Below are 13,896 nucleotides of genomic sequence, written 5' to 3'. Positions count from 1 at the left end.
TTCGTCGGGTCCGCCATTCCCCGGCGGGGATAAGATTAAAGAAGTTATTTGCGAGCACGGGTGCAGCATCTGAATTTATTATTTATCCGGGAAGTCGTGAAGCCACGGCACAAGTCGGCCGCATGCGGTCGGTATTCATAGAGAAATTCGTGATAGGCTCGCGAGAAGGAGCGAATATTATTCTCTTCATGAATTTTTGAAGCTTCTCGGGTCGAGTTCTGACGCGAAAATAGCCGTCTAGACGAGAGTTTCGTTCTCCCGAGTTCGCGAACACACCGATCGATCGTAATAGATATATAAATTCCGTTGGCGTTTAATGTGCATACTTTCATCGTTGTTCGATTCGTCGGGAAACCTACGATAAATGTGTCACTTCATCGAAATTCAATAAAATTAATCTAGACCAAACAGATTTAAGACTGACATTTATTGCATATTTTTAGCGTTATTTTTATTATTTTAAGAAGTTTGTAAAATGATTTAGAAGTTATTTTTCATTCCAGCGAGATGTTTTCCTGGCAAAAATATAAATCGGAGCATAAATCGAATGTAAGGAGACAGTAATAGAAGCATAAATAAAGTTTCTAGGAGAAAATTGAGACAACGAAATGTAAAAGAGGCGTTTACATTTACGCTTACATTTGACTTATGCTCCAATTTATATTTTCGCTGCAGTAGAAACATGCTTTGCGGTATCCTTGACGCTTGCCGAAAATGAATCGATCAACAGGGCTTTTTTCACGGTCGCTTACCGTCCTCGAGTGTTGACGCCACAACTTCCTGAGTCATGGGACCAGGTCCGAGAGCGTTGAACGCTTGAACGACCACGCTGTAACGCGTGAACCTCTTCAAGTTCGTCAAGTGATGCTGACGTCCGGGCATGGATGTTCTTGCCAAACCCAGAGCGACGCTCGCTGTCGAGATCCGTCTTTCCACAGTTTTATACGTGTATTGCTCCGCCCCCAACCTAAATTTCACGAAAGCGTTCGTTACACCTGGCTTGTATGATTAATTAGTTTGCAGAAAGGGTGTCAAGTGTCTCCTTTTAACCCTAAACTTTGTGTAAAGTTTCGGCGGCGAACTTGATATTAGATTACTGTATGAAAAATGTAAAAATAATATGAATTTATGTAGATGACACACGTGGCAGAAAGTATCAAGGTAAATTGAAAATAATTAAAAAAATGTACAATGTATGAGATGAAGAAATCAGAAACTTCTTTTGAATAAATATTCCAGAATATACAGTTTATAAAATAATAAATAAGTGAGAAGAGTTATGCAGATTGTATATTAAATTAAGTACATCGATTAAAAATCTAATAGAGACAAGTTCAAAAGTGATCAAAAGTAGAAACATGATGCATAAGCTACATTATCGAATTTATATTGACCTAGTCAATGTAATTAGCATAGAAAGATGGAAAAAATTTATATCAAATTTAACTGGTTCGTGGTAAAAGCATCACAACAAAAGCGCACTGGAACGATGTAACAAAACGCGGCCGTAAAAAAAGCCTATAGTTTTTCGAGGATTTGTCAGCGTTGCCCCAGGCGGATAAATAACTGACCCCGAGATAGCTCGTCGTTTATTAATGGCGCGTGAATTCTACGGTATCAGCTCTGTGGGCTGAAATACAGGAAGTTGGAATTCTGTGTGCGTGCCTATATATGTGTATGCGCGCGCGAGGGAGGAAACAAACCCCTATCTGTCGAGGCACGTCGTTAAAATAACGGTAGTGTTTTCGGTCGTTACCTGTGTTCCTTGTAGCCGACATGATAACCGAGTATCTCGCCGTTCCATAAATCATGATCGGGCGGATCCCAGGTGACGTTGAACTCGGTCGAGCTGATGGGGTCTACTTTGAGGTTTCGCGGTGGTCCACCCGGTTTCTCTCCCTCAGTTGTCGTTTCTAAAATCTGAAAAGCCCGTAAAACTCTCTTTTGAAATCTCTGGCGAGTCCATTCACTTTCGCTGCGTATTCTTTTTTTCCATTAATTGCCACTAAACTTTTCAAGTATTTTACAATTTTTGTTCGTAACGAATTTGAATTACAAAAAAGACGATCGTAAAATAAAGACGGATTAAATTCTTTTGTGAAACTGACACAGATTCACAAAAGAATTTAATACAGAAATCGTTTGAAAAGTACATATAGTGCAATATAAAATCCGGATGTCAGCCGTCACGTCGGTGTTTAAGGAAACATGAAACGCAGATCGCAGTTGGAGAGAATCCGCGGGAACAGAACGAATTTGGCTGGATGCATTCCGATATTTCGCTTCAAAGCGTTGCGGCGGATGTTACACAGACTGCATCCTTAAACGCGCAAACGAATTCTTTCCCGGAAGAAAAAAAAAGTGCGAGAGGGGTCGATATGCTCGAAAGAGCAGCACGAAGCGCAATTTAAATCCAGGCCAACGATGCAGCCGCACATCCGTCAAGAGACGACGAAGAGAGGGATACGTTTCGAGGTGAGATAGTTCTTTTTTTTATGTGCGCTGGAAAATATCGATCGAGCTCGGTTCCCATCACACATCGGTGTCCCGATTGTTTTAATTCTCGAGAGAGAAGGGGATGACGGCCGGTTAGTCGGTGAGGATACGATCGTCCAACCAGGGTGCGATTTGACTTGTAAATGTTCGGCCTGGCCCCGATACCTACGTCGCTCGCTTGACTCCGACCCAGTTCGTTGTCCGCGTACATCCGGAACTGGTAAGTGACCGCAGGACGTAAACCGCTCACGTGGCCGCGAGCACGTGTCCCTGGTACCGTCGTGTGGAACGTGTGGTCGTGCCATACTTCTGTAAAATTGAACGATCATTTTGCGGTAATTTAATCCCTCGAGTCAACGATCGGAAACGTCGATCCGCTGAAGCTGCTGTTATATTTATACCTGTCCATGCGAGCTGTTATTGGCTCTTTTAATATTTTGGATTATATATGTGTATTTATCCAAAATATAGATCAGTTTTAGAATATATAATTCTACAATTTAATTATATATATTTATGCAAATAAATTCTAAAAATTAATATTCCTGTTTGCAATTTTCGATTAAGAATCTGAAACCAGATGCAAAATACTTGGATATCAGATTTTTATTAACATACTTTCAATTTTTATAATAAATTTAATTAATTTTAAAAACTCTTTTTATATTAATGTTCTAAATATAATATTAAATTTGTAGACATTAGATTTTTCAATTACCTTAATTACTACGATGCTTACCTGATTCGGTTTTGTACTCGATTATGTATTGGGTAATTGGACTGTTCCCGTCTTGACTAGTCGTCCAGCCTAGATTAATGTGACGACTGCCTTTCTCGATCACGTGAAGATTCCGTGGAAAGTCTGGAGGTTCTATATATCAATAATTTTATGAAATTTCTTTTAACTCTAGAATGCTATCACTATTGAGTGATACAGTATTGCTATCGATACGTAAATTTTTTACACGGAAATAGGCTTTCTTAATTAATATAGCACAAGTTTTTTCCTACATTTCACTCTTTTAATAACAAAATATTTATAATTTAGACTTTTATAAATATAAACAACCTAATTAATGATTTAAAAGAAAAGAAAGAATAACCATACTATCAATCTTGAAATATAATAATACGAAATATGTAGTTCAATTGTTTGTACATCTCTTCATAACACTCTTAAATAAAATATATACTAACACGAAATAGTAATATAAGTTGCTTAAAAATTGAATCACTTAGGTTACGTTCCATTTAACGTTTAGAACGCTCGTGGAACTATTTCATCCTTGTTGTTTATCAAATGTTAAACAAGGATAAATAATGCTCGCGAGCGTTATGAGCATCAAATGGAACGCATCCTTATTAGACATAATGCTGATATAATATTGACCATCAGGGGATTCAAACTAATGTATAACAGACAGAATTTCTAGAAACTTCTTTCTGCTTTTAATATGGCAGATTAAACCTCCTAATGACCATTGAATAACTTAATGCTTAATGATTTTATTCAAAATTTACATATCAATAGCATTATAAAATTAATATTAAAGTCAATATTGAACTTTTCAACGCTTAAACAATTTTCTATCGTTTACTAAATCTGATTTATAATTAGTATACGTTTTTCATATTTTTATTTACGTGTTTCAGAAATATCAATTTTAAATTAATTCCTTCACTATCATATTCATTACGGATAAAAATTTTTATTTATATATTATACTATATGCATTACCCGCCATCAGAATCATTCTAACATATATTATTTTATTTTGCATGACATCTAAAGAGACATTATAACGCTTTTATGATAATAGCGACGGTATTATCTAATAAAAGCTTGACTGACACAGATATAATTTCAACATTTAATCCACTATTTTAAATAGCGTCAGTCTGATTTTTGGTATGACCTCTATTAAAATGTTTCACCGCGTGAAATTACAGTTGGGCAATTAGTTGGAAATTTTCGGCTAATTCCAGGACATCGTCCGACGCGTATCGCGTCCTATGGAATAATTTTCAGTTATGGTACGATTGTCGCGTACCTGCATTATGCATATTTCACGGGTTATCCGGCACAATACGTCCGCTCGAAGCGTATCTCATTTTGGAGAACACATAGAGAGTGCGAGCCACCGGCTCATCTGTCTCTCCGTGCGCGTACTTGCACGGACGTACATTAAATTAAATGGACGCGCGTTGTCGAGTGCCTGTATACATTACGATAATTACATTCAGCGAAATAGCGTTACGCACAAACAACCGACCGACTGACGCCCCGAAGGCATCATCGTGATAACTCGCTTCGCAATAATTTCATGGACTTCATTGACTATCTCCTATCTCCGACAGAAAACAAACGATTATGAAACGTCAACGTTAACACGGAAATATCATTATTATGTTTATCACTTTTTTTCTCGCTGCTGTGTTGTCAGAATTATTAAATGTCCTTCTGTATATTAATACTATGTCTTTCAATTAGTACCTATTATCAATTAATACTATGTCTTTGTATTCGGTGTCAATGATTTTTCAAAGAGCTTCCATCGCAATCTAGATAATAATTTATTGAATATAAAGTACCTTGAATATAAAGATGAATCGTCATCTCGTCGCGGCCGTAAGCATTGGACGCGATACAAAAATATCTTCCACTGTCCTCGCGGCTAGTACTGACGAAGCCGAGAATGCTGACGGCACCGTCGGTAGTATTGTCCTCCTTCAGGGTATAACGATAATCGGGAAGCTTAGGATCCAATTGGGAGCCTGCTTTCTTCCAGACTATCTTCAAAGGATGGTCGCCTTTCGCCTCACAACGTAGAGAAGCATTTGAGCCCAGCCTCGCTGTCTGATTACGATGCTTCTCCACAAAATGTGCGGGAACTGTATCAAACAGAATAGAATTTTATTTATAATTAAATAGTCAGGTACATACTTAAAATGCATTATTTTAGATTATTCTAGAACACAGTCAAATTTAAATAAATTTTATTTAATAAAATCAAATTCTTGAGTTATACTTTGAACAATCCACCAAGTTTAAAAAAAATCCTATTTATAATTTTGTATCTCGAAAATTTTTATATATGCATGTGTGTGTGTTTCTATTCTAAAATGTTTTTCGTATACAGAAAAAACGATTTTGCTAAAGTATTAAAAAATTTAGTTAGATACAGACCTGAAAATAATTTTGTTAGACCATCAAAATAATTACGTAGATATAATAAGCATGATGAGCAATACTGCAAAAAAATATTCTAGCAACCAGGTTGGGCGTTTTATATAATTTTTTTAATGATTCCATAAAATAATTGTCTGTATCTACATAAATTTTTAGATGCTTAATGAAATTGTTCTTTTCGTGCATGGTATAAAATTATAAATAAAATTCTATCTAGAACACAAGATATAGGTCTTCTAAAATAAGTTGCATAGCTAACAGAGAAAAAGAGGTAGATCTGAGCAAATAGGCAAAAATAATTAAAGAAAATTAAGTAAGATCTAAACACTTAAATTGGTTTTTATATTACTGGATAATTTATTTTATTATAAATTATAATTTAATTAATAATATACGCGTTATAAATTATTATTATTATTATTATAAATAACACAATTTAAATATTATATTAATGTATGACTGCACTTATTGATGTCGTACACGGAGAGAATTTTCTTTTAAAACTTACCCTGAAAATATGGTAATTGTGGTACAATACAATATTTTAAAGATTTTTACCATGCACTTCAGTAAAATTGATCAAACTTATTTTATACTTCATTGTAGTTTTATTAATGAATGAGAGAGGTTTACATTAAAATTCTTCGAAATACAATGTTGTTCCACGACTGTCATATTTTCAGGGTAAATTCTATGAAAAAATTCTCTCCGTGTACATATTTATTTTAAAATAAGATAAAATTTAAGAGTTATAAAACTAAAAAGAATTAAAAAAATAAAAAAATTAAGAATAAAAACAAATTTAACAAGATAAATCAAGTAAATTAAGTAAACAAAAAAGTTATCAAGTAAATTTCGTTAATGTTCTAAAAATCAAGACATCATCTTTTTAATCTTTTATAAAAAGGGGATTGAGCAATTCGATTATTCATCAAAAAATATTTCCTCAATGCTTAATAGGATAAGGATTAAATTGACTACACAGGTCAATAGTCATATTGTTGATAATACTTAAAGTTTCAGAGAGATCCAATTAGGGTTAATCACCAATTAATAGAAGACTAATCCTATAAAAGGAATTATGAGAAAGAAAGATATTTTACTTCGTAAAGCTTTAGCGTTAAAGTATTTTCTGTAACTACAGATAGTAATGGGAGATTTAATGACGCTTCTATTGTAAAAAAATTACATTCTTAGTTATTAAATTTCCTTTTGATAATTACATTAGATTATAAAGAATAGATATTAACAAAGAGATATTAACAAAGAGATCAAATAACTTTGTTCCCACTATTATGACACAAATATAATAAAATTTCATTTGGTTAACTTATGTTTTTGTAAAACATTTCTTAGTAGGGATTGTAATTCTTAATATTATTAAAAATTTATAAATAAGGTTTTCTTAAATATATTAATAGCGTATATAATTTAAAAAAATGCTTTTAAAAGAATATAGTTACTGAACTCTGTAGATGTTGAGAGGTAAAAAATCTGATAAACATTTATGCTTATATTATTTAAAAATAAGTTTTATAACAAGTGCGAGCGTGGCATGGCAGACAGCGTATTGGCCTATCATGCCAGAGGTCTCAGGTTCGATCTCAATAGGAACCAAAATATTTACACTCGTGTCTTCTCTCGGAAAAGGTCGGCAACCTCCCGAGAGTATCCTTGCCCACAGAAACACCTCTCGAAAAATCTATCGTTCGGAACCGGCATTAAAACTGGTATATGCTTGTGGCAATTGAATAATTAGCGTGCGCACCACAAGCATATGAGGAAGGTGTAACACAGGCCAGAGGCCTAACGTAAGAAGAAGAAGAAGAAGTTTTATAACATTATTAGCAATGTAAAAATAAACAATCAATTCAAAGCTAATGAGAATCAAAACAGATGGAGGTGCCCAACGATTAAATTACAAAACTTCCTCTGCAGTTGAGAATCTGATAGTGACTCACTCTTGACAGATGGTTCAACGAAAATGAGTTAGGATATGTAATTTTGCTGAAGAGGACTCCAAAGAGAGCCGAAACGTTCAAAAAGAAGATTTTGTTCAATGGAAAGTAATTAAAGTTTTATAATTTAATCGTTAGGCACTTCGATCTGCTTTGAATCTCTCGTTAGTCTTGAATTGATTGTTTATTTTTATTTTAAAGATTGAAAGTCCGTTTTTAAATTTTATATTATCAGCAATTTTCAAATAATTTAACTTGAGGACATAATTAAAATTAATACATACCGTTGACGGTGAGATAAACGACTTTACTGAGCCCAGCTCCAATGCCATTTACAGCCTCGCACAGGTAGAAGCCCTCATGATCTTCCTGGACCCGGCCAAACACCAGTGAACCGTTGGAGTGTATCCTCAGGTCCTGCATGTGCTCGTGACTGGCAATGTCGTGATAATTGCCAGGTTTCTTGCCGCTGCCGCGTCGCCATGTGACCAACGGCGGCGGAAATCCGTCAGCGTGACAATGCAAACTCAATCGGGGCATCCCCTCCGACGCACGGGCGTCCTGCGGCTCCACCACCCACCGTGGCGGCACTGACCCACAATGCGCAATCATTAATCGATTGTCACGTATCCCGAAATGCGACAGCTACTACAACGACGCGGTCCGGAAGCCCTGATCGTCCCAATTAATCTTCAAAATCCGCGAACGGATGACGAAAATCGTATCGTTTTACTTAATTATATTTAATTCCTCGAATTGCAAAAAAATGTCAATTTTGTATCTTAATTAATTATTGAAAGACTAAATAATCTGATCTAACATAAATAAATTTTTATCACGGAGAAATAAATTAATGAAAAATTTACGCATAGTTTTTGACTAATTAATTGGAGGAAATATATCAAATTAATCCGAGGAAAAATTTATCGCGCTATTAAACTTTCAATTTTGATGAAATATCGCGTTTTACCAAGAAAACTGAATTCATGCGGTGATGCTCTTCCGGATCTCGTCGTACGTTTCTCTATCTAAGCTTATTGCGCTGAGGCAAGAGCGAAAAGTTCTCGAGGAGAGGATTGGCCTACTGCAACTTCCTACTTCAGCTGCCGTGAAAGTAAAGAGAAATAGGATTTGAAGGTGCACGAGGGAGAGGACTGGAGTGTCCTCTCGGGATTGCGGACAAACGGCGCAAAACTTTCGCTGGTAAAAATTACGGATTGTCCGTCAAATGTATTGGCGGATTGCTAGCTCTTTTAGTTCGTCTTTCTTCTCGTCTCTGTTTCTTTGTCTGTTTCACGACAAAGAAACAGATGGAAGAGAGACGCAGAGGGTGAAGGAACTGGTAGGAAAAGTGCGGAAACGGTGCCAACGCTGCAACGTGCGCGCGCGATGGAGAGATTTTTCCATCGGCGACAAATGGTAAAATAATATATCGGCGATAAACACCGTGATGATCACAGAGAACAGAGCGATATACGTGATACGATAAATCGGTGCTGTGCGAATTCAATACCACATACGAATGTGCACGATCAATTGTTGCGTACAAATATGCACAAGGTGCGCAAAATGCGCGTCCCGCCTGAGCCGAACGTTTGCGCGCCGAATTATTCGCGCATTCATTTGCATAATGCGCCATTCATTTATGCGCTTGCAAGCATGTTATCATTCAATCGTAATTAATAATTGAAGGATTGAGCGGATGAAGGATACACTTATTATTATGAAAATGGAACAACATGGACAAATTTGTTATTTCTCACCGAATAACTGTGATAATCTACGTGTTAGATAATAGAATCAACAAAGAGTAGTAGCACGCGCAATAATGAAGACACGGACTTATCGCTACAATTTATTTTAGTGAGAAAAATAACAGAGATCTCCCCAGAGGTACTGTATTTTTAAAATTACATTTCAGAGCTGGGGAACGCTTAAGCTTTCTTCTTCTTAATTTAAATACTTTAGTTGCGGCATCTGATTGCCTATTAATTCAAATCCGATAAATGCGATCCTTCGTCCCTCTTTCAATTTAATAACGATTTCGTATCGGGAATCGATTATTCCGGCGAACATTCGGATCAAACGAGACCGATTCGTCTCGGTGCTAGGCAGGGTGGATAGGCGGCATACGAATTTTCGGTTACGACGGTGACGAGAGCAGGGGAGATAAAAAAAGGAGACGAAAGGAGAAAACGAAACACGAGGTGCGAGCGTCACATCGGGAAGTCGGTGCCAAGGGATTAGTGGCGCTCAAAACTGAATAAGAGAGAAAAATAAACTGAAAAACGTGTCAGTGCAGATATGCGTGTGCTGGGTGAAGTGAACGTAAGTTGGTGCTCCAAATTGAACTACAAGATTGCTGCTGCTGCTGCTGCTACTGCTGCTGCCGCTGCTGCTGCCGCTGTTGCTGCTGCTGGCTCACCATGATTCAAGACGAAGTGGTGCTATATGCGAAGCCGAGATTCGTGAAGTGGCCGTATTGGCCCTCGCATGCAGTATATTTCATTTTGGGCTATTGCGATCGTGTTGAATACTGACAAAGCACCTCGTATCGGTCGAGATTTCATTCCTCGTTCTTCTTTTCTCGCGCATTTCTCCTTTTTTATTTCGTTGTGTTCCGATATACGATTCAGCGGTCCTCGATGCAACACTGACCAATACGTTCAAGAGTTTAATGCTTTTAAAATTAATAGTGCTTCTCTCATTTGACATCGAAGCATTTAAAGAAGATATATTGTTGTTAGTCACGTTGGCTCGAAAATCTCGATTGTCAAAGGGTCGAGTACCGCTGCATTTGACACTTGCGGAATTAATCATGCGGAGACTGTATGCGATCGCAGTACTTAATTATTGCGATAAGGGGCACAGAGTGAGAGGTGCAAGTTGAACAGTGCGCTCGTTGTTGTTAAATATATATCTAGATAGAAAATATATTATGGGGTGATCCGTGGGGTAAAATAACACTATATTATTATGCTGTGCTCAAGTGCGGTGGTGCGATGGGCTTGCTGGCTGTGCGGCGGCGGCGGCGGCGGCTGCTGCTGCTGCTGCTGCTTCGTCATTTCTCGCGTATCATCTCGTAAAAAGGACTCTAGAGCTGCGTTTATTTGGACAATGTCGTTGTTCGTTTATTCGGATAGCGAATTGTTCTGTGCGTCTCTCGTGAATATCTGGTCAACGTTCACGTGCGCGCGATACGCTTTTAAAAAAATTTCGCACGCGCACAACTATCTCGAATTTAATGAACGAATTTCGCATAGGGTACCATAGAAAAATATTTTTTCTTTTGTGAAAAAAAGACTCATACAACGCAAAATACCGAAATATTGGAACGAAAAAAATTATTGAGGATGTACCTCGACTCGGACATTTTCAAGCGCGATACGTGGATTATATTCGCGAGAGTATTACCCAGAATGTATTACCCAGAAGAGATCTGTCAGATATTGAAAGTGCCGGTCGAACGATTTTAAACGGCAGAAAAGTCGAAAAAATAAATGAGATATTTTAGGTAAACCAAAATTTATATAAAGTCTTTTATAACCTTATTATTATATAAAAAAAACAAATGTTCAACGACATGATAAACTATACATTATATAATAATAATTATTATTAATATACACAAAATATAGATTCATGAACATAATTAAATTATCTTATTAAAATATCTTTGCTCTTATTTCATCTGTTATAGAGTAATAGAGAGAAGACAGGCGCGCTATAAATGTGATAGATATTATTGAGCTCTATTCTACTAAGTATCACCTTCTACTGTCTTACTCTGATTTTTTTTCAATAAAAACTTGCGAAACTTGGTAATGTACTTGAATATACATAGACATGTTATATTTATTGCTAACTGATTGTCACCATTTTATATTAGTAAGAAAAAATGATTAAAAAAATGTCTTAAAAAAAAAGGTAGAATTTAAAAGTAATATTCCTAAAATTTCCTTGTATCTTAATAAAATTCCACGAAAATCTCTGATTATCAGGAGAAATAAATAAAAAAGAAATTCTCGGAAAATACCAGATTTTTTCCTGGTAATAAACACCCTGTTTTACGATTAATATCAGCTTCTTGCTAATAGTAACATAAATGCAACGATCTCTTGCTTAGTGGAGTATCACAATTCACGGGACGGATATTACTTCATAAATTAAAAAAATATTACTTGGCGGGACCGGCAAAAAGCTAAGCGTACACGTCAATTCTGAACGTGAGCACGAGCTTGATATTCATCGACAGTGTCAATACCCTCGTATCGCGGTACCCGGATATTTGGTTCGTCCGCAAAATCCGAGCGCAGCTCTAGTGCGTGACTCTTACTTCATGCTATTTTCCGACCGATGGCTGCGATGGCGGCTGCTGCTGCTGCGGCGGCTGCGGCTGCGCTTAAGTGACGACGGTACAACAGCCGCGGGTGAATAGAATCGGAGAATGACTCGACATTTAAATCTCGCAAAGTCGTTGACTTCTATTTTGTAAATACCTGGCCAGAAAATTAATCTCTCCTATCTTGGCAATTTATCTAAATTGCACGATTGTAAGCTGCATGGTCTGACTATTCAATTAGTCGGCAGTAGATAAAGACACTAATATGGTCAGACATTACTGATCATTGAGAAATAAAGTCTCAAGTACTTTTCCGCGGTAAAAATATTATCATTCATTTGTATAAATAGCTTAACAAAAACTCTATATTTAAAAAATTTATATAAAAATAATACAAATTTTATATTACAATCTATCAACGTGAACAGCACAACGTAAAAATTTATCAAATTTATTAAATTAGTATATTCAGTAGTTTTATCTTTTATTATTCTTTTCTCTTGTAAATTCTTCTAAAAAAATCTAAGATTTTATGGATCTGATAGTCTTTCTTCATTCTCCAGACTCATTCACCCGCCGTCGCTGTATCGTCGCAGAGACAATAGTGCGCTGCCAAGTGCAAAACAGTGACGTGAGAGAAAGATAGAGAAAAAAAACACAGGCTCGGTGCGTTTTCTGCGTGGTGCGGTTTCTTTACTTTACCACGAACGATCAATTCGGCCGTCCAAAGGACCTCGGCCACCGAATTGCGCGCTAGGCAAGTATAGTTGCCGGTGTGCGCGGCGGTGACGCGCTCGATAACTATGGCGCTGGAATGGGCGTCAATGTTGGTTACGCGCAACCCAGGTGGTGTCTGAGAGTGCTGTCGGAGATCGTTAATGGTTTTTTTTCCGCCGTGCCGGAGGCGGAAATCTGCTCGCCGTCCTTCGACCAGATGATCGTGAACGGCGGATCGCCCTTCTCGACCATGCAGGTCACCTGGGCCCGCAGACCCTCCGACAGGTCCTTCTTAAAGCTAAAAGGGGCTATCGTGGGCGGAACTGCACAAAAAAAGAGAGAGAAACAGATGATTGTAAGTGTGAACAAAAACAAATTTATCCGGATAGCCTCCTGTCGCTGCTTGTAGCTTCGTGTTTTCGTTCTGGATATCGTCATCTAAATGCCTGGAAAATCTTAGCTTACTCAACTCAGGATTGTGACAAATTCGCAAAATAATTGAATCGTACGGACGATCCGACATGTCGCGTCGCTTCGGATAAAATTTGTCCGTCGTCGTTCACCGAACCCGAAATTGATCCGCGTGTTTCGACGGAGAAACACGCTGTCAGGCAAAACACGCTGTTGAAATTAGTTGTAGTTTGACTCGTCGAAGGCTAGTTTCATGGATCGGTTAACAACGGCGGATCTGTGGTCGCATTTAGCCGGGCTGATAAGTTGCTGAACGCCGGAGTTTAATGGGTCTCAGATTTCTTCCGTCTCGTTATACAGTTGTTAGATAAAGCGAAAGATGTTAATTATCATTATAATAATATCCTATATTACCAAGCAAAAAGATATAACACCAAGGATAGTCGTCAATATGTATCGGCGGTGCACGACTTACGTGACTCCATCATTATGGACGGAATTAGGTATTGATCGTTAAGCAGACCTCGGGAGTGACGTTTAATTATCCTCCCGGAGATACACCGTGTATTTGTTGTGTGGTCGCGTAAGTGTATTTGTACTGGAATTAAAATAATATTGAATTAAGGGCAGAGAGACGAAATTAAAATAACGCGGCAAGAAATATTTCATTATTCCATCAACGTCGAATGAGATACACGCGGTTCTCGACTCGCGCGGTTAATATTAATAATATTCACTCACGTAAAACGTAATTTTAAATTTATTCTCCATTCGTTGATTTT

The 13,896-nt window shown here is 37.2% G+C and overlaps 1 protein-coding gene across 2 annotated transcripts in view; it reads right to left on the bottom strand.

Moving 5' to 3' along the window:
* LOC108724958 (Down syndrome cell adhesion molecule-like protein Dscam2) overlaps nucleotides 1-13,896 on the bottom strand; it is a 168,003-nt gene that overhangs the window by 11,515 nt on the left and 142,592 nt on the right. For both annotated transcript variants that reach the window (XM_018451682.1, XM_018451683.1), the window contains exons 12-17: nucleotides 7,929-8,234; nucleotides 5,089-5,388; nucleotides 3,236-3,367; nucleotides 2,666-2,805; nucleotides 1,757-1,920; nucleotides 753-967 (exon numbers count right to left, since the gene is read on the bottom strand). In XM_018451682.1, the coding sequence (XP_018307184.1) occupies nucleotides 753-967; nucleotides 1,757-1,920; nucleotides 2,666-2,805; nucleotides 3,236-3,367; nucleotides 5,089-5,388; nucleotides 7,929-8,234 (1,257 nt within the window). The remainder of the gene's footprint in view (nucleotides 1-752; nucleotides 968-1,756; nucleotides 1,921-2,665; nucleotides 2,806-3,235; nucleotides 3,368-5,088; nucleotides 5,389-7,928; nucleotides 8,235-13,896) is intronic.

This window comes from Mycetomoellerius zeteki, unplaced genomic scaffold (genome assembly GCF_001594055.1).
Source record: "Mycetomoellerius zeteki isolate Tzet28-1 unplaced genomic scaffold, Tzet1.0 scaffold316, whole genome shotgun sequence".
Taxonomy (NCBI): Eukaryota; Metazoa; Arthropoda; class Insecta; order Hymenoptera; family Formicidae; genus Mycetomoellerius; species Mycetomoellerius zeteki.
This window is presented reverse-complemented; position numbering and strand designations above follow the sequence as displayed.